General features: G+C 44.2%; 1 protein-coding gene across 2 annotated transcripts in view; it reads left to right on the forward strand.

The window, feature by feature from the left end:
• Positions 1–25,161, forward strand: part of Uvrag (UV radiation resistance associated) — a 239,871-nt gene that overhangs the window by 58,506 nt on the left and 156,204 nt on the right. For both annotated transcript variants that reach the window (XM_028770684.1, XM_028770685.1), the window contains exon 6: positions 10,096–10,178. In XM_028770684.1, the coding sequence (XP_028626517.1) occupies positions 10,096–10,178 (83 nt within the window). The remainder of the gene's footprint in view (positions 1–10,095; positions 10,179–25,161) is intronic.

The raw sequence follows: 25,161 nt of genomic DNA on the forward strand, positions 1-25,161 counted from the left end.
TCCCAAGTGCTGGGATTAAAGGCGTGCGCCACCACCGCCCGGCATGGGCTCTTTTTTTTTTTTTTTTTTTTTTTGGTTTTTCAAGCTTCTCCACAAGCTGGCGACCCCTTACTTTGTCCAGTGATGACAGTTGCCACTGCCACTGCCACTGCTGCCCACTCCTCCTCCCCCACATCTGCTGTCTTCTCCCTGGTTACAGGAGATTTTGTATGTACTCTTTTTGCCTTTAGGGTAAATGCTCCTCTCTGTCTCTCTGTGTCTGTGTCTGTGTCTGTGTCTGTGTCTGTGTCTGTGTCTGTGTCTGTGTCTGTGTCTCTCTCTCTCTCTCTCTCTCTCTCTCTCTCTCTCTCTCTCTCTCTCTGTGTGTGTGTGTGTGTGTCTTTGTGTGTCTGTGTGTGCACATGTGCATATATAGGTATGGAAGCTAGGGATCAGTGACAAGTGTCCTACTTTACTGTTCTCTACATTATTGTCGTCATCGTCAGGGGCCCAGTCTCTTACTGAACCCAGAGTTCATTGGTTTGGCTAGGCTGGCAGTGATCCACCTACTCAACACTCCACCAGCTACAGACACATGCAGCTCCACTTGGCTTTTACTGAACAAGACCTCAGGCTTACCTAGTAGGCACTTTACTGAAGAAGGCCTCAGGCTTGCCCAGTAGGCACTTTACTGAAGAAGGCCTCAGGCTTGCCCAGTAGGCACTTTACTGAAGAAGGCCTCAGGCTTGCCCAGTAGGCACTTTACTGGCCAGGGGTCTCCCCAGCCCTCCGTCTCACGTGTATGGTCTCAGGATCTAGTGTTTTCTCTGCGTGGTGCACATTTTTCCAGGAATGAATGTAGCCCACTTGAGTCATAGTCCTCCTGTCTCTGCTCTGCCCTGCTGTAAGATAGACATCACACTCCAGAGACAGCCACACCAGCAGGGTCCTCCTGTTCTTCTGAAAGAAGAAGCATCGAGACTCTTAGTCTACTTTCTGCTTGCGTGTTTATAGTTGTGTTTTCTTACTTTTAAAGTAAGAACCTTTAAAAGAACCTTTCTTGTTGCTTTGAATGTTCTTTAAAAAGCAATAGTGTCTGTTTTAGGATTCACGTGTCTTCGTTTACAATGCTGTCCTTATTGTACAGCGCTTCTCACTGTTTCAAGAGAGAGGAAAAGCATGTCTGAAACTGTGGCCAGATTGGGGGCAGGAGGATGTCCATATTGAGCTCAGTGTCTGAGAAGAGGTCTCCCCCTCCCTCTTTAACAGCTCAGCATCTGGGCTTCATCAGAGCCCAGGCAGAGGGTGTCCAAGGCCTGCAGACGCTTAGCAGAGACACTTGCTGTTTTCCTCAGTTTCAACTTGGCCAGCACTTGAAAGCGCATTAGTGTCCGTGCACATGTGCACATGGGACCCAGGCTGTCTGTGGATCCTGCAGGTAGCCATTCACATGCATACTGTAACCTGTGTACTGTAGCCATAGAGAGGACACTTCCCCATCTGTGGGACAAGCCAACAGCTTTGTTTTGTTGTTATTTTTTTTTTCTTCTTGCCCATCTGATTTCTTATTCTGTCCTGGTTGGTGAGTCTGGGCTGTGTAAAGCACACTTGCCACGCACGCAAAGACGGTGTGCAGAACATAGGTGCTTTCGCTGGAAACCTGCAGGGAATCACTTCTGCTGTCCTCAGGCTCTGCCAGACTTTTGTTCTCCTTAGCACATTGTATCCAAATTTCTTAAAACTTTGTTCGTTTAGTGTGTGTGTGCACACGCGCGTGCGCACATGCATTAGATTCCGCAGAGCTTGGAGTTGCAGGTGCTTTTGAGCTTTTGACCTGGTGCTAGGAGTTCAACTCCAGTCCTTTTAGCCCCCCACCCCACCCCACCCCACCCTAAGTCTCCCCACAAGGCTCCTTCCTGGCCAGCTGGACTTTGGTCAAGTGCTTCAGAGACTGGTGCACCCTCCTGGCCTAAGTTGACCAGGTTTTCTCCCCTCTCCCACTACAATCCTTAATCCAGTAGAACCAGTGTCCACCTCTCTCTTAGCCCAGTCGGAGGGTTGTCTTACGTCATCCCCTTTCCCTTTGAACCAGTACTGATGGAGCTTGCCAATGTCTATTTCTTCACTGCTGGTTTTTTTGTTTCTTCATTTCTAAGATGCTAATGTAATTTCTTGTTTCAAATCAAGGCAGTAGCATCTCTGTCTTCACTAATTAATGGCTCGCAATATCTTACCAAGATCTGATTTCTTCTTTCTAAACCCTTTCTAAACCATTTTCTCATGCTAAAATATGTCCTTATCACTTAGACCCATTTCCCTAGGACAGTTCTTTTTTTTAATTCGATATTTTATTTATTTACATTTCAGATGCCATCCCCCTTCCCCATCCCCTCCTCCCATTAATCCTCTATCCCATCCCTCCTCCTACTTTTTTGTCTTTATACTGTTTAAATTACAAGTATTAAGGTCAGTTCTAGGTTGAGGAACTAGCAATACAATATTTGCAAATAGTCAATGAACAAGCAAGACAATAAACCCAGATAATCAAAGAACATGTACAACAATAAACAGAGTCCTGTGATCACTCCTGTGATCACTATTTCTAAGGGCTTATCAGGATGATCAAAATATCTGAGCCTACTTTCCTGTCCTAGCCCAAAGTCATTTTTATGCCTGAAGCCTCCTTCTTTGTTCTAGTTTAAGATTTAGATTTCTGCCTATAATTTCTTCTTTGTTCTAGCCTAAGATTTAGATTCCTGCCTGAAATTTCTTCTTTGTTCTAGCCTAGGATTTAGATTTCTGCCTGAAATTACTTCTTTGTTCCAGCCTAATGTCAGATTTCTGCCTGCAGTCCATTTCCTTCTCCTTGGCCTATGTCAGATTCCTTCCAAGCAGCCTATTTCCTAGGACAAGTCTTCTTATGCTCCCATGATGCCTAGCGCTTCCCTCAGCACCCTTACTGTGATGTCCTGGTTGGTGTTGTCTCATCTCTTTCTTGTCTGACTATCCTGTGTGTAGAGCCAGGACAAGTGTCTGCTTCTGATATAGCTTATTGCTGGTGTGTAGCATTGCCCCTGGCATGTAGTCATGGCTTAACAAATGCTTGGTGGGAATAGATGGTGGTCTATGGTGGGGACCCCAAGAGAGGTCCTGATGGGATGTACTCCTTGGTTGTCAGCAGTTGTGAGGCCTCTTACCCAGCATTCAGTCTATTTTGCTCAGTAGTTTCCGACCATTTCTTATAGATACTTGTTTCCAAATTATTATTATACTGTAAAGGGAGTTCTTTTTTGGCTTCCAGACTTATTTTTTTGTTCAATTTTCCACATTTTCATTAACTATATAGTTGTTGATCCCAGGCCTCCTGCTTCTAGTAAGGTTTGACCCTCCCCTCCGCCCTCCCTCCCTCCCTCCCTCCCTCCCTCCCTCCTTTCCTCCCTCCTTCCCTCCCTCCCTCGGCTCTATTCATGAAGCCACTGTGTCCTTCAGAGTCCTTCTTTGAAACAACACTGGTCTCCCTGGTTCTTTCCCATCTTCATGCCATAATTCAGCCGGCCACCTCCAGAGGGCTGGATTCCTGCGGTGTTCCCTGCTGGCCTGTGGACTCTGCTGCTTGTGTCTGCTCTGTCTGGCTCACCACATCTCTTTAATCTTGCCTGACATACTTAATTTCTATGCTTAAGTTATATAGAGTAAATTGTCATCATCTGCTCTGTGTGTGTCCCATTCTGAGTCCCCGCATTGTGCTCCACTTTAGCTTCTGTCCCTGCCCCTCCCTCCCTCCCTCCCTCCTCACCCCTTCTTTCCCACTGCTCTTGTTGAGTCAGAGCTCTCAGTACATACAGTGTGTGTGTGTGTGTACTTTTGTGTGTCTCTGTGTGTGGCGTATGTACATGTTTGTGTGTGTATACAAATATAGCTACTCCTAAAATAGCTCCGTGCTGAATCTCACACAGACAGCCGGGGTCCCATGTGCACATGTGCACGGACACTAATGCGCTTTCCAGTGCTGGCCAAGTTGAAACTAAGAAAGGCAAATGTCTCTTCGAGAGGTTGAGTGACTTCCCACAGCAAGTGTCTCTGGTGAGGCCGAGCCTTCCCCAGTCACTCTCCACCTCAGCTTCCGAGCCATCTCCCTGCCCCTGGGCTTTTTCTGTAGCTGGTCATTCTGCCCCCGCCAGCTCATCATCACCTTAGTTCTTCCCCAAGTAGCCTTTATTATATACAGCTCCGATGGCCACATTGCAGCGTTAGGAACTCTTCCCAGGCCTCTGATGCCCATAGCTTGTCTTCAGTTTTGGTCTGGGGTCAGGGCTCCCAACCTACTTACTCAGCTGTGTCCCCACCACTTTAATCAGAGTTCCAAATCGTTCCATGTAACTGAAGGCGAACAAATCAGGACACTGTTTGATTTTCTCTGAATGCAGCTAATGTTTCCTGCTGCCATGCTTTGGCTGAAAGTGTTCCGTCTGGGTGGGGCTTTCCTCTCGGCCATTCAGCTTCTCAGGACCACCTAACTCTCCCCAAATGCTGCCAGCCCTGCAGCCTTTGATGTTCTGCGCTTGCTAGATGGAGTCCTCGCCACATCCAACACCTGTGTAGCTTCTTGGTTTTTGGCTGGTCTTATGACCCCATATTTATTTATTTCAGCTGGGCCTTTAGCTGGCATATGTGCTTTCTGATAGTGAGAAACAAGCCTGATATTCCTTGTGTGTTAGGTGTTTAATCAATGAATGAATAAAGGAGCATGCAAACTGATTGGCTTTATAAGTAGTCATCCTACCAAGAAAATTATTTTCCTCCCTCCCTCCCTCCCTCCCTCCCTCCTTCCTTTCCTTCTTTCTTTCCTTTTAAAAAATATTTTATTTATTTTAATTTTTTCAAGACAGAATCTTATTATGTAGCTCTGGCTGCCCTGGAACTTACTATGTAGACCAGGCTGGCCCCAAAGCTTACAGAGATGCACCTACCTCTGCCTCCCACATGCGAGACTAAAAGGCATTCGTTACCATGCCCAGCAAGTGGGTTATTTCTATATCGCTCTTGTATGGATGATAAGGACAGCTAAGAATGCTCATATTTTTCAAGGTGACCTTGCTGGGAGCACTAACATAGCTTAAAGTTTGTGTGCTCTTTAAACCAACACTAAGTTGTTTTTATATTTTCAAGAATTTGAAAGAGGAAACAAATAAGAATGTGCCCCAGATGCTGCAGGCGTCTGTGCAAAGCTGAAAACACTGAGTTTTAACTGTGCCCCGTGACCCCTGCTCAGGACTGGGGATCAAGCTCAGGTTTCACCTGCCACTTAACTGTATTCCTAGCCTCAAAAATACCCTCTGACCCTTTATGGAAGAATTGCACTGACCACTGATCTAGAAATACACCTGATCTGATCTGCCTGGAGCCCCTGCTGCTGGAGATGTGGAACTGTCTGCTTTCCTAGCAGTTTACCAGACCCTCTCCAGGCAGAGGAGATTCCCTCAGTGGAAGGAAATCCTTAGGCCTGGCTTCAGAAGAGTTTTGAGTGGTGTGCAAATCTTTCCTGGGCTCTTTGGCACTTGGCACTATCTCCCACAGATAACCAGAAACAAATGAGCTGTTTCTTTCCATTATAACCCTCACCAGAGCCTGGAGGATTGCACAGCTGGTCCAGTTAGTTGCTGTCCAGAGTGAGGCTCTTGGCATATTTGAAGAATGTTAATTGCTAAGTGCAGGCTGAAGTCAAAGGGCTTCATAATGTCCTTAAGCTGCTTTAAATGTCCGTAGCCTGAGAGTTTTAGAACCAGAAAGGATCTGGGAGATCACTGAGTTTACCATGGTCCTTAAGAGCAGGGGCTGTGAGCCAGACTGTGTGGCTCTTCCCCTTAATCCTCCTGTGTCTCAGTTTCTTCACCTTTAAAGTGGGGCTAAGAATAGCACCTAGCCATTGTGCTTGCAAGCATCAGCAGCAAGTGTGGGCGTTTCCCACAGCTGCATTGGCCCAGGCGGAGCGCTGGCTCTGACACAGGACTCTCCCTCTGCAAACGCAGTCTTGTTTCACTGATACTTCAGTAGTTGCCTCATTTTATACTTATGGATACTGTGGCCGAGAGGAGAGAAATGATGCCCTTCCTTACCTGACAGGCAGAGTGGGCTAAAGCCCAGCTGCAGCTTTTCAATTCAGTCTTCCCTCCGTTACCATGTGTGGCTTGTAGATATGTGTTTAACAGATGTAGATTTAAATTGTATATGTGTGTATTCACTCGAGAGTACTATTCGTACACGTGTGTGTGCATAGATGTGGAGACCAGAGATAAATACCAGTGTCTTTCTCAGTCAGTTTTCATCTTATTTTTTGAGACAAGGTCTGTCACTAAAGTTGATGCTCACAGACTCAGGCTGGCTGGCTGGCTGGCCAGAGGCCCTCCGGGATCCTCCTGGTGCTGCTGTACTTGAGCTGGCATTAACTAATCCACACCACCATAACAGGCTTTCACACCAGCACTAGGCGAGCGCTTTCCTGGCTCGACCATCCTCATGGCTCCTTATTTTTACTTTTCATATAGGATGTCACCCAAGCTGGCCTTACTCTTCAAGTCGTCTCAGCCTCCTAAGGGGTAGGAAGATGGTTATTGTGTCACCATAACTGTCTTAGATGGTTAAACAAAATATTATTTATTTATTTTACTTTATGTGTATGACTATCTTGTAAGGCTGCATTTATGTCCAGTGCATATGTGCCTGCTGAATTCCCTGGAACTCAGGTTATAGATGTAAGCCAACCATGTGGGTACTAGAAATCAAATCCAGGTCCTCTACAAGAGCAGCAAGTACTCTTAACTGTTGAGCCACCTCTCCAGTTCCTGGATGGTTTTTAGTAACTACAAAAAAATACATGGCAGCTTTTTAGATAAAATAAGAAAACTAAGTTTATAGCTTAGTCTCCTGTGTATCTTGTTTCTCCTCAGCTTCTCACCTTCATGATATGAACATTATTTCATAGCCATGTCTTAAAACTCATGTAACTACTGTCTCTATCAAGTTGACAAGCATTTTATTAACCTAAAGAAAACTCAAGAGGGTTGGAGAGATGGCTCTGGTAAGAATGCTTCCTGCTCTTATGGAAGATGTGAGTTCAGTTTCCAGCACCCAAGTCAGATAGTTTACAACTGTTTGTAACTCCAGCTCTGGGGGACCCAGTGTTGACTTCTGGAAGCACCTGTACTCACATGCACATAAACACTTAGACAGACATGTCAGAAAAAGGTAATCCTAAAGAAAACTTGGTACTCCAGTGTGCCTTTCTCCACACCTCACCTCCCATAGCTCCCAATCTGCTTTCATACTTTACAGATTCACATACTCTGTGTGTTCATGTCAGTGGGATCCCTCGGTGTGTGATATTCCATGTCAGTGGGATCCCACGGTGTGTGATAGTCCATGTCAGTGGGATCCCATGGTGTGTGATAGTCCATGTCAGTGGGATCCCACGGTGTGTGATCTTTTGAGTTTAGTGGTTTTCATGTAACATGTCTTATATTTGCACACATTATCTACATATTATATATAGCACTTCATCCTTCTGAAGATGTACCACACTTTCTTTATCCATTAGCCTTGGATGGATTTGGATTGTTCTGTCCTTTAACAGTCGAGGTCAAACTCTTGTTTGAGTGCCTGTGTTCAGTTCTTTTTGGTAAGAACCTGGGAGTAAAATTGTTATTGCCAGGCAATGGTAGAGAATGCCTTTCGCCTTTAATCTCAGCAGGTGGATCTCTGTGAGTTCAAGGCTAGCCTGGTCTACAGTGTGAGTTCAGGATAGCCAGGACTGTTGCACAGAGAAACCCTGCCTCGAAAATAACAAAACAAAACATTGTTATTCTCTACTTCCAGGTTTTAACATTTTGAGGCATTATGGAACTTCTCCTCCTTGGTGGCAACAACCCTGACCTGTAAGGATGCTAGTTCTTCTGGATCTTGTTGGCGTAGGCTGTTAATAATTATTATATTCTGTTACAGCTGTCCCCATGTGGATGAAGTAACTCGTCACTGTCCTCCCTTCTGAGTTTCTGTAGCACTGGTGCTGCTGTGCATGTGGCCACCCAGTTATGACCGCCTATGGCGAGCATATTTCTCCCTTGCCTGGCCTCGGTACCTTGCTGTTGATATATTGTGGTAGTTGATTGTAGATACTCTGGTTTAATCTCTACACACTCTGTCTGTTTCCTTCCTTCCTTCCTTTGGCCAGCCTTCGGCTCAGACAATCTTCTTTTGATTGCTGTTGCCTTCCAGTAAGTTTTGAAATCAGATAATGTAAGTCTTCTTTGTCATCTGTCAGCCTCTTCTGAGTCTATGTGAATTGAAAATTGGCTTTCTTATTTCTGTAGAAAAGGCAGATGGGATTATGATAGAGAGGTGTTGAATCTGTGAATGGCCTTGGATATTGTTGCTGTCGTGACAGTATCCAGAACATGGGATGTTTTCCATTTTATTTTGGTCCAATTTGGGTATATTTTGTGTTTCCTGCCTAATTGTTCTGGCTAGAACTTAGGTTGGATCATGTGCTAGATTTTTTTCCTCTTGCGAAGCTAAGTGTATGAATAGCCCACATTTTGTTTGTCATTTCCTCTGTCTGTGGATTGTTGGGTTATTTCCACCCATTGGCAGTTGTGAATAAGGCTACTATGCCTGCGGATACCCAAATCTTATATTCAAATCCTTGCTTTCTTTTGGGGATAAACCCAGGAACACTTGCCAGAGTACATGGAATCATCCTTTCAATATGCTGCTAGATTAGTTTTGCTCATATTTTATGGAAGATTTCAGTGTGTGAATTTATAAAGTACAACAGTATAAGGTTTTCTTATGCTTCATTTGGGTTTCTTCTAAGAGTAATATTGATCTCATACAGTGACTTAAAAAGTCAATCCCCTCCTTTCTTCTCTTAAGACTTTGAGCTGCATTGGTATTATTATTATTTTAAATAATTATCAGATTGACTAAGTCTCCTTTCTGCCTCCATACTTTTAAACTTTTATATTTAGTTCTCCTGGTAGGCTTATGATTACCAATTTAACTTCTTTACATATGAAAAGTCTGTTTTGATTTCTGTTTCTTGAGTCATTTTGATAGCTCAAACATTTCTCAAAATTTTTACATTTTCCAGAAACCTCCACGTGGATTTCCATAGTGGCTATGCTAACTTACATTCCTTTTTCCTCAAATCCTTGCCAGTATTTATTATTAATTAAAAATGTCTGTGTTTTGATCATAGCAGATACTTAGTGTTTGCATGACTTGTTTTATGAATATTAACTTTTCCTATAACATTTATGAGATACACACAACTGTCATTTCCATGTTACAGAGAAACCAACCGACTAAGAAGGTACAGGTGACAGTCACAGGCCTGGTACATTAAGGGTTTGAAAGAATCATAGTCTAAGTCCAGAGTCTTTTTCAGGGCTCTCAGGCTGGCCTCAGATTCACTCTGTAGCTAAGGATGGCCTGTACTTTTATCCTCCTGGCTCCCCCACCCCTTGAGTGATGGGATTATGCATGTACCACCACATCTCGTTTTCTGAGCACTGCTAATAGAATCTAGGGCTTTGCACATCTATGCAGGCACCCTATCAACAGCCACAGCCACAATGACCAGTCTTTTTATTAATTACAGTTTATACTGCCTTTCTTAAGTAACAGAGATACCTCCCTTGTTCCTATGTCATTCTGTTATTCTTGGTGCTTGTGTGGGTGGGAACATTTGTCTCTTATATTCACAAGTAGGACTTGGGCGTCCAGAGACAGCATGGTGCGAGGACTCAGCCTAGTGGGAAGAATAGTACCCTTCTGCAGTCACATAAGGTACTCAAGGACTCTGAGCCAGCTCTGGGAAGTTAAATACAGTCCTCAACCAGAACTGTTTGTTTCTTTGGGAACGGTGAGAAGGAATTGATTTTTAAATCCACTTGTCTGAAAGGTTTGATGGCAGCTCCACAGAGATTATACTTTTTGGGTCTCTAACATTTTAAGCGGACCCAGGTCTTTGATAGGTCATATCCTGAGAAAGGCAAATATGGTTGGTCTGTGCACAGGTTTTGTTTCTTTTTGTTTACTTTCTTCACCATTGTCTTTCAGGGTCATCCAAATGCACATAAGAACCTCCTTCAGGTGGACCAGAACTGTGTTCGCAATTCTTACGACGTCTTCTCTCTGCTGCGGTAAGAAACTCCTTAGAGTCTCCTGGATTTGGATAGCTCTCTCTTGTGCATCTGTGGTGCTGAGGTGTGAGAGAGTGTGTCAGGGCTTGAGAAGCCGACACTCAGGCTTAACATTTTTTAGTGAAAGCCCCATCAATTGTGTTGTTCCAGTGATTTAAGTTGACCTCCTTGACAGAATCTTTGAGAAGCCGTTTCCTCTCACTGGGTAGTGGAAAAGAGCAACTGGAAGCTGCAGATCTTAAAACAGAGCAGAAGGCACTTGCTGGTCTGCAGACTATGGACATAACCAGAACTTATCAATGATGCTTCCCCAGGAGAGCCCACAAAGAGCCCTGGGCTTGGCTTAGGCTTTTGGCTTGCTCATCATCTTAAGCAGGCCTGTGTGACAGGCCAGAGGAGCTTTGCAGATATCCAAGCTCAGAGGCTTAAATGCCTCGGCTCTCTGTATGGATCTGTATGTATATGAAATGCTTGGGATTAATTTTGAAAGATTTAAAAATTTAGCTTCAGTTTAACATGTGGTAGATTATCAGGGACATTTCCCAGTATAGTCAGTGTAACAACACTCAGCCTTTGTTCAGCTCAGACTGCTAGTGGAAATTTGATTTGGGTAGCGTAGCGCTTTTCTAATGTTTACTTAACACATCATACATTTTAGAGCATTACATATTCTCTATAGATCTTCTAGTGGAAGAATTCAGAAGGATTCATGAAGAATGGTTATTTTATAAACATTATACAAGTGGCCTTTCCTTTGTGAGCCTTGAATCTTATATTTGATGACATAGAGTTTGGTTATGTGACTTGTGAAAATTACTCTTATGGGACAACAACCCTAAAGCTGCCACATATGCTTGATGACCTTTGACCTGTGTCCGAGAGGTATCTTCAGTTTGACTGCTTGGGATGTGTAAACAGATAGGGCTTACTAATTGAAGGGACATTCTTTGGAGTCTGTTGAATTGGATACACAGTAAGTGATGAATAGAGTGTCCAGAAATAGTTGAAATTTCCTGACCTCTATTTTCCTTAGTAAAGTGATAGAATTTTTTAAAAAGGTATTTTCTCAGTGTGAGATTGTGTGATCTTATCAGAGAAAACAATAGAGCTAAAAGAAACATCCTGAACTTAGAGAAAAGGGAGGCACTTGGGATAGTTAACAGAGAAAAGAGGGTGTGTCAAAGGGTGCTGAAAGCTCTAAGCTATTCAGGGGAGTAGGAGGTAAAGAGAAGTGATACCATAGGAAATGCAGTGAGTGGAGCTGCAGGGATAGCTCAGTGGAAAAGCACTCACCTGCCATGCTCGAAGTGCAGAGTTCAATCCCCAGCACCTCTAATTGTCCTGTTTACTGAGTTCATTGAACTGTTCTGGTTCTTGTGGTGGGGGAAGTGGTGTTATTAATATGTATAGTTTACAGGTGTTTTAAAGAATCACTGTTATAGTAATCCATTGCTACAAAACAACACAGACTCACTTTTGTGTGGGGTGTGGTGGTATATACACATTGTGTGTATGCATGTGCCTATGTATGTGTGTGAGTGTGTGTGTATGTGGCTATGTGCACACATGTAGGAGGAACATGCACATACAGAGGTCTGAGTAAGACGTTGGATGTGTGACTCCGTCACTTTCTACCTTGCTTGCTTGAGGCAGGTCTCTCACTGCATGCTAGCCTTTCGTCTCTGCCGGGCTCGGTGGTCAGTGAGCTCCTGGGATCTTCCCATTCTCACTAATGTGGTTACAGTCCTGTTAGCCAAAACCTCTCACCAGTCCCAAGACTCAGTTTTTCTGAGCAAGATTAAATGCCTGTTTATCAACCAAATAACCTGCCTACACTGTGGAAATCACCCTGCACCCAGAAACTCTAAGCTAGCTGTACTTGTCAAAGTTTGTGAACCTTCTGCTTCTTTCAGACAGTAGCAGGCAGCCGTGGTCTGCTCTGCAGAACGCATTGTTCTCTGGAGCCTTCTGCTGTGGTGGACGTGGAATGCTTGCTGGGAGTGTGTTCTCCTCCCAGACTCTGGTTCTTTGTTCTTTTCTCTACTCACTTAACATTGTTCCTGAATAGGGATATTTTTAAAACTATATTTTCTTTTCCTATTTCTTCTTGATTTATAACATTTTTGCTACTTGGCCTATAATTTGAAAACCTAGCCTCAGCTGGGCCTGTGGTACAGGTCTCTTCAATCTTGGTCTCAGCTGGGCCTGTGGTACAGGTCTCTTCAATCTTGGTCTCAGCTGGGCCTGTGGTACAGGTCTCTTTAATCTTGGTCTCAGGTGGCACAGGCAGATGGCCCAAGAGCTTGTCATTATCCGCGTGTCGAATTTTAGGCCATCCTGAACTGCATTAGACCCTGTCTCCAACAACAACAACAACAACAACAACAACAACACCCACACTGTCTGCATTCCTTAGTAGCCCTTAGCTTCAGAGTGAGAACATTAGTTTCCTGATTGTGTTTTTTAGGAGTGTATGCTAATTAGTAACCTGCACCAGCTAGGAGGCTTTGTACTACTCATTTGCCCTAATACTGAGGGAAGATGGTCTCAAGGTTGAGGCCAACTGGGCTGTATAGTGAGTTTCAGGCCTGTACTATAAGTGAGATCTTGTCTCAAAATTAATAATAAAAATTAATAAAAAGTTCCTTCACTGTATTGTGATCCTGGGAGCCATAGTTTCTTAGTAATATTTGCTGGCGAGTGTCATGGAAATCTAGGGAATCTTAGTGAACTTAGGACTTTGGAATACCTAGACCAGGGCATGCCCTGAAACCACATACTTCCCACGGGAGTTTTATTTTGTTCGTAGGAAAGCAAGTCAGATGCTTTGGCTCACCCTGGAGATCCCAGGCTAGCTTTACCATCCCCACAGTAGTAGTTGAGCCTTCCACAGTTGCCTTCAGTGTGTGCAGCGTGAGACAGTGAACTTTTGTTAGCTCTAGAAAACTCTGAGACTACAGCAAACAGACAGGAGCCATTTGGCTCTTGTGTTTCAAACTTCGGGATGCTCACCACAAGGTGTCAATGTTGTTCTTTAGCTGACATTTGAAATGTCAGTTACTTTCCAATTTGGATGAACAAGTGGCTGGAGGGAGAGCTTCTGCAGAACATGGATCCATCGGTGTTATGAAATGCTATTCAGTAAGCAGTTGTCCAAATCTAGCTTTTCTTATTTTAGGGGCATAGATAATTCGATAAAACTCGGGGCTGTGTGGCGGGGTGACTTGGATTTTGCTGTTTCCTTTAAATGCTTTTCTTGCTTGTGGTAGTGAGTTACTGAGTGGGTATAAGAAAGGAGGGTCAGCATGGTGAGGTATACAGTTTCATTGTGGTGTCATCCTGGGATAGACCCAGGATAAGACTGGAGGCACAGAGTCACCTCTAATCTTGCTACTCTCTGAGGGTAAAAGATCATCCTCAGCCTCACTCCTTGATACTTTGTAAAGAGGGGCCCATATTGTACGCTTTCTTCTCTTTTGAAATGGCTCACCTTTTCCAGGTTTATACACATGAAACATCAGTGACACAGTTGCTGGCTGTGGTCCTGTACCTGGGCCCTTCTTCTTACCAAAGTGCCAGGTGTTGGTAGACTGGTGCAGGACCTTGGGTAGGATCCTTCCCTTTTGTTTGGTCCAGGCTGGTCTTGTCTCATCCAGTTAGGAATGTTGGGAGGGTAAATGGACGCCAGGGGTGTGAAATCCCATGTCATGTCGGGCACTTGGTGTACACAGCCTTCACTGTCGGCTCTTCTCTGTGACGCCTGAGTTCCAAGCTTGTGCCCTGGCTCTTCCTCTTAGCATTGTCTTCTCCCTTGCCTTCCAGCTGTTCTTATGTTCACTTCTGCTTTCAAAGTTAGCTGTGTTCTCCCTGGTCAGTCATGATTTTAAAATGTTGTGTTTGTCTCTTCACACCAATGGCATTGAAAGCTTCTTGAAGGAGAATTCCTCACCTGACCATGTCTCTCTTCATTGTCTGTCAGAGGTTCCTATGCCAGGGACTCTGCAGTATTGTTTTCCCTGTCAGCTCTGTTCTACTCGCACAACTTCAACCTGCCTGTCCAGATGCTAGAAGCCCCCAGACTAGATCGCTTGTGCCTGCCTTTCCTTGGACGCACTCACGGTCTGTGTTTACCAGAGCTGTTGGTCGTTCAGTCATGTCCTTGAGGAGCCTCACCTCCAGCTTGGCCAGATTCACTCATTGGCTTGCCCTCTATCCTTCTCTTTCTCTTCCCTGGTATCAGCACCATGGTTCTAGAAATAAGAGTCATCTTTGTTTTCTGACTCTTCTTTCTTCACTGGGGTTTAGTTGGCCCTGAGTCCTCTTGACTCCTCTCCAGGTGGCTCAAGTGTCACCCTTCCCTATTCTCCTGTCTGTCTTCCTGGGCTGTGTCTTCAGCTCTGAGCAGTCTTTTTGCTGCAGGTTTTTTTTTTTTCTTCATGTGCCGTCTGCTTCACTGGGCGTTTTACAATAATACAATTCGGGTGGTTGGAGAGCAGCCCCTGTTCCCGCGGAGGACCCTGGTCCTGTTTCCAGCATCCATGCGGTGGGTCATGGTCAACCACCTGTAACTCAGTTCTAGGGAACCCCAGCCCTCTTTTGATCTTCATGGGCTTTCACACACATGGTACACACACACATATATATGCTCAGGCACACAGGCATAAAGTAAATAAAGAGCTGAATCAGATGCTGGGATTAAAGGTGTGCACCGTCTGGCCTGGCTAAGCATTGATGGCAATATAACTACTCTTCCTTTGTGGTAAAACCTGTTCCTTTTTTTTTTTTCCTTTAATAGATGAGGAAGTTGAAACATAAGGCAGTTAGTAGCTTACCCATGGTCACACAGCTGTTAGTGTGAGAGCCACAGTGGAAAGGCTTGTCCAGCTCCACAGATGGGTGCTAAAGCAGGTTTGATAACCACCAGCCAGGTTCCAGTGTGTGTGCATTTTTCCATCAAGGTCCATGGCTGTTAAGTCAGTGGAATCAAATACTGCTCATTTAACCTTTGTGAAGAGCAAAGACAGGATAAGTTTCAGAAGGATTCTCAATCAGAATGGAAAAGTTTGATATTCTGTGCAACCATGGGTTAAATAAAAGTTGTATTTGTGTATAATGGCATATTTCTTTTATTTTTTATTTTCTCCTTTTCTGTCTACGTAATACAGATATATGTGTGTGTGTTCATATTTATAAAGGTACACACACATTGTAAAAGTAGAATTTTAATAAATGTTACTGTAATTTTAGGTGGTCCCTCCTTTTTCTTTTTGGCTTTTCTCCCTTTTAAGCCCCCTCTTCCTATTCCTTGCCAGAAAACCACCCAAACACAGAACCCACGTCCAAGAGATCCCGAGTCACACACCCGCTGTGTCAGCAATCCCTGCCTCATCTCTAGCTGTCTGTATCTTTCCCACGGTCTCTGTGTCTGTCATGGATACTATGTGTGGATATGGTTTTAATTACTGATTTTCAGAGTTGGAATGGAAAATGTACACAGTAATGATTCTACATCTCAGCTTTCTACTCAACATGGCGTATGCAAGCCCCTCCAGTTCATCCGTTACTGATTTGGAAATAGTCCCTGCTGAACGTAAAGCACATTTACCTCACCATTATCCTGTTTTTATTTTTTCATGTACTTATATTTAACAGTTTACAGTGGCTTCTCTTCCAGAGGACTCAGGTTTGATTCCTAGCACCTGCATGGTGGCTCACAACTGTCTGTAACTCCAGTTCCAGGGGATCTAACATCCTCACTCAGACATATCTACAGACAAAAACACCAATGATCATGAAATTTAAAAAAATTAAAAATTACTTATGCAACCCAAGAATCAAGGAACATTTAAAAAGTTACTTTAAAATACCATTATAACTTTTAAAATATCAGTCACATAAGACAAATAATATAAATATAATCTTGTGGACATAGATGCTGTTTTAGTCAACTCTTCACCTGTGAGTTTATCTTTTTATCTTGTTTTGTTGTTTACTTTTTTAAAAATTAGCTTTGTTCTGAGACAGTTTTATAGCTGTTCTGTATGATGTGTTCTGGTCACTCTAACCCAGTCTCTCATCGCTTTCCCAGCCTTTCAACCCGCCTCCCTCCCTCCCTCCCTGTCCTGTTCTCAGATTTGAGATTTTGGTTTTGTTTTATAAAGTGGCTAGTATAACAGGGATGTCTGTGTGTGTGTGTGTGTGTGTGTGTGTGTGTGTGTCCAACCTTCGGATTGCAGTGATCCACTGGAGCCTGAAGGGGTCACTAGTGAGTACACAGAAGCACCCCCCCACCTTAGATAGACATTTCCTGTTTACCCAGACTCTAGTTTTTTAGTGTTTACTTTGCCAGTGTATGTTATTTTATATATTGAATAAAATATTCTTATTTTATATGAGCTGTAACTTTCATTTCTGTTCTTGTATACATGTTGCTCTCATAAGGAAATGCTATAGTTTTAAGAAAATCTTATTCTCAGTTACTATATCCAACTATTCATCATCTTCATCCCCTCCTCACCTTGTCCTGGTGTGCATTGCAGGCATGGCTTCTTGTTTTCTGAAGAAAGCTCTCTCTTGGTTTTCCTGGGATACACATTGTCATTAATGAAGAGATAGAGCTGGAGAGCATGGTGCTGCCTGCCTGTCATGCCAACACTTGGGAAGCTGAGATAGGAGGACCTGTGGTTTCCTGGATGTTCAATAGAGAGGGAAACATAGAGGGTTAATCCCACAGATCCTTCCAAAGCCCTGCGAAGGACGCTTGGCTTAGCATAAATGTGAATTTTTAGATATAATTAAGAAGGTGCGTGAAGCTTAAGATGAGTGAGAAGTGAAGGACATCATCAGAGGCAGCTAAGTACGTGGGTCGTCTTCTACCCGAGACGTGCTCCCTCTGCCTGAGTGCTCCGATCCTGGCTTGGGTTCACAGGGTTACTTTACGCAGGGCGACTTTGTTTAAGATGTCACTTCGAATTAAGTCTTCACCATCCCGCCCCTCATGGCTGCCTTGTAAGTTCATTTTCACTGTGCCAGGCATGTTCTAAGGCAGCTTTCCAAGGGTTAGTGATTTCACCCTCACGTCTGTGCCAAGGAAAATAACCCGTTACCATTAAACACCCGCCCCACCCATCACTGGACTTTTACATCCAGTTTTATTAAGAGAACGTATCAGAGGCTTTGGAAGACTTAATACCTTATCCGTGTCAGGATATCACGTGGCCCCTGTACCCCAGATGTTCTAAAGGTGAGTGCTACACCTTTGAAGAAAATCAGAGTTTAACATGGTATCTCCTGACAGTGTGTTTATAATAACCAAGTTCCTGCCAATAGCTCCTTAGGACTGGAAATGTTCTATGCACAGAAGAAGCCAGGTTTTACTTTGGGTACTTAGATTCTAGAGAGTAACAGGGCTAGCAAGCAAACAGTCTTTTGTTCATTGAAAGTTAGTAATAATTTCTAAATATTTTATGTTCTAGACATATCAAACTGCTTTTTTTTTTTTCCTGCTCAAGGCCTGCATAGTAGACAGGTAAAGAAAGTAGTATCCAAACATCTAAAATACAAACAGCATTCAGTGCTAACAGTTTTGCATGCCCTTATATTTTTAAATTTTTTTTAATGTGAGTTTCTATATGTGTACTGTGTGCATACCTGCTGTCCAGGGAAGCCAGAAGAGGGTATCAGATGTCCTAGAACTAGAGTTACAAATGGTTGCAAGCTGCCATGTGGGTACTGGGAATCAAACCTGGGTCTCTATAAGCGTAGCCATGCTCTTGATTGCTGAGCCATCTCTTTAGCCTCTGCAAACATATTTTATAGTACCTCAACAGATGTACTCCTGTTATAATTCTGTTTTATTATTAGGCAAACTAAAGCTCAGAGAAGTTGAGCACATTGATCCCAAGTAACTCATTTAGGAAGTCACAGAAAGCACATATCAAAGGCTTTACTAGTAGATTGATTCTCCATTTAGTGTGGACACTTCTCTTGACACATCTCTCTCTCTTATTGAGACCATTCAGTGACAGTGCTCTCAGTAAAATGTCTTTGATGGTAGGTACATCTGAGCATAAAATGGGCCAGGCATCTTGATATCATGGAGACTTTCACAGTGGGCTCTGCTGGTGTCCTCCATGGCATACCTGTGACCCATGGATGTTGTTGTTGTGTGTGTGTTTGTCTTCATTGTTACCTGTCAGTGTGGATGATCTAACACTGACTCCCTTTCCCCTACCCTGCCTGTTTCCAGGCCTCTCTTCCTTGCATTTACCATGGAGGTAAGATGGTTTTTTCACATTAGTGTCCTTTGTTTGGTTTGCTTTGTTTTACCTAAGATTTTTTGATTCTAGTGACAGAGTCGGGTTTGAACCTGAGTGGTGCTGGCTTTAAACAGTTCTTGGGGAAGTTATCTGGAGGCTGGAATTCATGGAGGCTTTGGTATACGCCAAACGGTTGACTCAGCAGCATTTAAGAAGGAGCTAAGATTGTTATGGTGCACCACTGAAAATATATTGTCCAGATGAGGTAGGATAATGGGCTGTTGGACTTGAAGCCCATTAGATCACATTTGGAATATTCCGCATGGGCGCTAGTTTACTTTGATGAGAAAAAGCTAGGGAAGGTAGCCAGCATCATGTCCATTTTATAGCTGTCTTAGAAGGACTAGTTGGAATAGAGGACATTTAGCCCAGAGAAGGAGCAGCTTTGGAAATATGCTCGCTGTTTTTAAGCAGTTATTTGGTTAATTTGGTGGATAACAATAAAGTGAACATCTGTTGACTAAGTATTCTCCGCCAGGGAAGTCATTATGTGCTTTGTGTTATTTACTCTGCAAAGGAGATTTTTCTTTTTCTTTTTTTCTTTTTTCTTTTAATCTTTAGATCTCAGAATTGGGACTGACTCACTAAGGTGGCACTGTACCAGAGCCAAAGGCTTCTGATTTCATTTTCTTTCTTACTTCCTGCACTCCTTATCTTTGTAGGTTTTTGAGCTCCTTAGTAAGGGAGGCATCTTGGAGGTATGCTGTCCCTGAGAACGAGCGTTCTAATGCTCACGTGTGCTGGTATCTGAGGTGTACCAGATTCAGCAGGTCTAGCTAGCTGTCTTGAAAACTGCGCCAGCGTCTGACCACTTTCTTCACTGCAGCTAAGCCACTGTCATCTCTTGTATAGGCTGTGCTGACACTGTTGCTTCACCATGCCACCAGCATTTGCTCTTTCCTATTTTCCTTTCTGCTGATGGATTGGATACTGGTGTACAAGGAAGAAATTGGACTTAGGATAAATGTTTGTCCTAAGTAGCTAAGGTGGATGGTGGTGGAATGATGAAAACAAGTGCTTCAGGATGCCTTGGATGTAGACATTGACAGAAAATGATTGCTTTTCCAGACTGCCCCATTGTAGTTCTGAAGTGCCAAGGACCAGCCTGGGCTTGGAGAGGGGCTCTGAGAAAGGAGTGTTGTTAACATTAATTAAATTAATTCAGAGGTCTGCTTGCCTTTGTATGTACAGACAGTAAGCTAGCTGGGTAGGATCTGGCTCTGAGATCACTGCTCCTACCATGCATCGGTCAAACATTGCCCCATCCTAGGCTGACCTTGAACTCTGTATCTTCCTTACAAGCTGGTTCATAGTTGCCCCTGTTCTTTTGGCCTATGAAGCTCCCCATATAATTCATGTTGCATCCTTATATGTTGCATAGTTGAGAAATTATATATTTTTGAACTATATTTTTAGAGTTCTTTCTCATAGCCGTAAGGGATGTCCTGAAGGTCACAGCATTTACCATTTTGCTAAGGACATTAGACAAACCCTAGCTTCCCAGACTCATGCTGTCTCTGATTATCATGGAGGCATTAACTTTAGCAGGGAGAAGATCTCCTGAAGGAGATAAATTAAACATAAGTATAATTATGTACATTATTATACAAACAAGCCTCATGCCTAGCAACCATCAACACTCGTGGAGTCCCACACCCTGCTGGGGTGGGAGCCATGTCACATGGCCATGCAGGACTCAGCACTGAGGCAGCCGTTAGAGAATTGTCCACCCACTCTCCATGCCTGAAGGAGGAAACTGCCTTGCAAAAACTCTCACCTGAGAGGCCAACAGGAAGGAGGACCTCTACCAAAGCCCCAGGATTCTGTTTAAAGAATTCCAGCATTTAACAGAAAATCTGCACAGACGACTGGTGGGATCTAGAACAGCGTGTTCCAGAAGCCTAAGTAAATCAAATGTTGTGAAGAACAGGATCAATTGGATGCCGGGCTGCTGATTGGATAGAATGAGTCCTGGGAGCAGAATGTTGACCTCAGCAGTTTTGAGTGCACTGATGACATCACAACAGCTTGGACATTGAGATAGGCATGGCTAGAGTCAGTGGGAGTGAGGACATGAAGAGAACTGAAGACTAATTTTTTTTTTCTGTCCAAAGGGACAAGAAAGTGGTACCAACACTGGGGTGAAGGGGAGGACGAAGGATGTGTGTTCTGTTCACCAAATTCATATTCTACCAGATAATGTATAGACTACAGCCTCACAGCAGTCACACAAACCTAGTTAAGGGAGTCAATGTTTGAGTGGATGGTGGGCCCTCAGAAAGGAGGGATGTGCATGTTGATGTCACAGTGGGAAACAGTGAATAGGGGACAGTCACAGAAACCCTTGTCACAATTGCAGTTGGGAGAGTGATGCTTTCCCCTGTGGTTGACTCTGCTTCTCAGTAGGATTGTCTGGCAGGTGTGAGGAAGGCAGCGGTTTGTGGACAGGGAAGCAGGTAGGGATTCCCTGTCTCGGATTACAGAATGGCTGGGCCTAATGGCTTCCAATTCCCCTTCTGTTGGATGTAGGTGGTGGCCTGGATGTAAAGCTCCCATGTCCTATCTCTACAGTCTCCAAATTGCCAGGTCTGTGGTGGAGCCTCAGTGTTGCATTTCTAACTGTCTAGGCGATCACGATGCTGCAGGCTCAGGGAGTGTGCTTGGGCTCTGCATGTAAGAGATCATTCGGTATCCGGGTGTGTATTTAGTCACGTGGGTCCAAAGAATTGATGTGTTGACCGTGAGTTCTGGGGCCAGAAGAAAGGGCTGAAGAAGTAAGTGATAAGAATAGGCCTTGGAGACTGAGCTGAGTGAGGGAGAATGTGGTGGCTCATGAGGAACTGTTGGGGCTGAGGTTTGGAAGTTTCATTGGTGATAACAAGATGTCAGAGTAGAATCCTGCAGGTGTTAGACAGGTGAAGGTGGATAATCAGATCAGATTCGTGATACTTAGGTTTAAAATAAGCTGCTGAAGTTATCCTAAGTGGATGAGCTGCATGCAGGCCAAGAGTCAGGAGGTGGGAGTTCCTCATGGGTCTTCTATGTGATGTTGGGGGCATCAAGAGCAATGGCAGCTGTAGCAGAAGGGAGATTCGAGGGGGTAAAATTTCCTGTTCCTAAGCTAGAATCATTTCTGGAGGATCATTGGCAATAGCAGCAAGCAAGGAATCTACCACAATCAAATACTGTGCACAGTGGAGGAAGAGCCTGCGACTTTTAGAGATGGAGGATGTGAGTAGTCTGGAAGATGAGGGAGATTCAAGGAGGCCGTCTCCATCTCATCAAGCTCACTGTCCTGTAGGGCACAAGACAAGACCCTGAAGCCTCATTTGGGGCTTCCTGCTCTTTCTCAGTTCTCAGAGCAACTGTCTAACAGGAGGTGGCCCTGTCCTCACTAGATGGGAAACCAGAGCCTAAAGTAACTGGTCTGAAAGCCACTGCTTATGAACATGTTTGAGTCCATGGAAGGTGCTCATTGACTCGGTGCTGTTAGTTTTAAACAGAGCTATGCTGCTTTGGAGGAAGGCTGAGCTCCCTGTCCTGGGCAAGTGCTTGTCCTCCACAGGCTGCAGCTGACAACTCAGTAAGTGGTGTGAGGAGAAAACCAGCACAGGGTAAAACAATGAGGCAAACCCAAACTCTTGGCTGTCACTGAAGAGGGTAGGAGGAAGGAGGCTCAATTCGTTTAATTCTAGCATAACACTCTGATTGTGATTGTGGTGGTTGAATATTATGAATGTACTAAACACCAACCAACTAGACATTTGCAGTCACTGTATATTACATTTCTTGTCAGGGTGAAAATCTCTGTGACTGTTAGGTGACTATTGCTTCTTCAATGTGCTGATTCATTCCCAGGGCAAGCACAAGGAAATATAAAGGTGGTCTTGACTTTATGGACCGCAGAGTGTTTGGGATGGGCGTGCATGGTTCTGTCTGCTGAGCTCACTGTCATATGTGGGGGTGCATCTCCCCATAAAAACATTTCTAGCCTACTGAGCTGGGGCGGGAACATGCCTGCCAGGGGTTGGCTGTCACTTCACCATGGCACTCAGCAGAGGGCAATTTTTCAGGTGGGCTCGGCTCTACAGCATCAGCCTCAGAGGCAGGGCCCTTTGCTCACTTTTTAAGATCTTCAAGCTTGAACTGTTTCTTTCATCAGTTCTGAAATATCTGAACAAAGATTAGACTGCTAACTTGCTATTTTAAAAGTGTCCTTTTAACTGAGTCTCTTGTCATAGGATTTGGTTGGTCCTGCAGAGGGCTACCTGGTTTCTGTGAGGCCTCACTACAACTTCGCAGGATTTCTTTGAAAACAAGCTCCTTTGTTTAAAGCAAAAGGGATTGTTGGTTGTATCCTGCTGGCCAGTTTCCAGTAGGATCTAGGCACTGATTTCTCACAGGGCTGGCGTAAGCAGCCTGAGTCTGGTGTTATTACAAATTACCTGTTCTTTATTTTGTGGTTTTTAAAAAAAGTCTGTTCTTGTTTTACAAAATTAGCCTGAAACCTCATCAGAATGTTGCTGTTAGTGCCAGATGCATTTTCTAACATTGAAAAAAAATTAAAACAGCTTTATGTAGAAAATTGCTAATAGTACACATTTTCATATATTCCACGCTTGATTAGTCTCACCTGTTCTTAATATCATGTATTAGTATGATGCACTTACTACGATTAGTGAACCAGAATTGACATGTTACTAAGGCCCACGCTTTCCTCAGCTGTCACCACCCAGGCCATCATAGCGTGCCCAGCCAGTCTATCTCCCTAAGTTTCTCTGGACTTTGCAGAGTTTTATTGATGACCCTGACAGATTTGAGATATTTTTAGAATGTCTCATTGGAGATAGATGTCTGATGTTTCTGTCATTTGATTGGGTTTATAGGTTTGCCAAAATTTTGTCATCATCGATTGTGGCTATGATTTTGAGAAAACATAGATTACTAACAACCAAGAGCCTTGCTGTATGGTGTCCTTATGACTCATGAAGCATATGTTGTGTGACAAACACTGTAGTTGAAAATTCAGGGATTATAGTGTAGTAATCTAGAAGAAGAACATTGATGAGTTATTTGAAATTCAGTGTCCTTAGGGACATTGTTTTGTTAGACTCCTGCTATTAGCAGGGCCCCGTGTGTCTGTCAGCCCTTCCGTTCTGTTCTAGGGAAGCTGTTCCCAAAAGAACAGATTCCTGCTAAGTAAGGAGCCACCCCAGGCACATTCAGTCAGTGGGACTCTGGAAGGAACATGGGTTAGAAGCGGTGGGCTTACCCCTCCTGGAGCCTCCTACATTGCCACATCTAAATCTGCACCTCAGTGTGCCCAGTTACATCATTGATTTGGACTTTATATTGGGGAGGAAGAGGAAGAGGGAGGAAGTACCATGTTATAAGTAGTATGTTAGTCTTTCTGTTTCCATGACAAAATATACAGGACAAATAACTTGAGGGAAGAAAGATATATTTTGGTTTCTACTTTCAGTCCACAGCCACTGTGGGCCTAAGGTAGAGCACATCATAGTCATGACGTGTGAGCCGCAGAGGAAGCTTTCACCTTACCGTGGCTAGAAGGAGAGGTTGCAGCTGAGGTGCCGGGATGGCTTTATTGGTGGTTTTTCTTTCCTTTGATCTCATCTCTGCCTGAAGCCAATGGGGTGGTGCCATCCACATCCCGGGTGGATCTTCCCCCCTACTTAATGCTTCCTGGAAATGCCTTCATAGACCCACCCAGAGTTTGCTTTACTAATCTTAGGAGCTTCTCAACTGAACCAAGTTGACAGTCAAGATCAAGGTTCTCGGGGCCTCTCTTCATCAACTTGACATCCCAAGCATCTCCTTAAACCATAGTTTTCTGTCTCCAAAAGGCTCATGTTCATATCGTGGCGCAAAATACGTCAGCTCATTTCCAAAGTTCACTGTATCTTTAACAGCCCTGCATTGTTCAGGAGTTCTGAGTCCAGGGTTTCCTCTGAGATTCAAGGTGGAGCTCTTGCTGTGATGTGTTGTGAAATAAGAAGACAAGTCACATGCTCCAAGGATACAGTGGCACGGTGTACATGTTTCCATTTCAAAATGGAGGGGTAGGAAAACAAGACAAGGTGGGAGTGGACCAAAGCGAGACTGCTACCCTAACACAGCAGTCACTGAATCTTGTAGCTCCATGCATCTGAGGCAAGTGATGGAGTGATGTGAACTCCCAAGGGCTTGAGTACTGTCCCTACCACTGTCCCGTTTGCAGTGCCCAAGGCCACTCTCTTCAAATGGCTCTGCTCATTACCTGTAGCCTACCTCAGCTGACCTACCATGTTCTTGTCATCTCTAATTTCCTAGAGTCCCCATTGTGCCTTCAGTTTCACCCTTACAGCCCCACACACCATTGTCTTGGGAATCCTCACGCTGCAGTACATGTGCTGCCTAACCTCCTAGGTCTTCCTTTGAAGTCTGGATGCAAGCCTCTCAGAGCCTCTTACCACTTCTTCTGTATGCATGCATGACAAGGACATGTAAGGGTGATATCAAAGTTGGCGGCCAGTTTGAACATTAGCCTGGATCTTTTTCACCACAACTGTAGTGGTGCCTGGATGGCTGGTCATAGGCACACCCTTCCCTGGATGGCTAGCTGGTCATAGGCACACCCTTCCCTGGATGGCTGGCTGGTCATAGGC

Source organism: Grammomys surdaster, unplaced genomic scaffold (genome assembly GCF_004785775.1).
Source record: "Grammomys surdaster isolate TR1022 unplaced genomic scaffold, NIH_TR_1.0 203, whole genome shotgun sequence".
NCBI lineage: Eukaryota > Metazoa > Chordata > Mammalia > Rodentia > Muridae > Grammomys > Grammomys surdaster.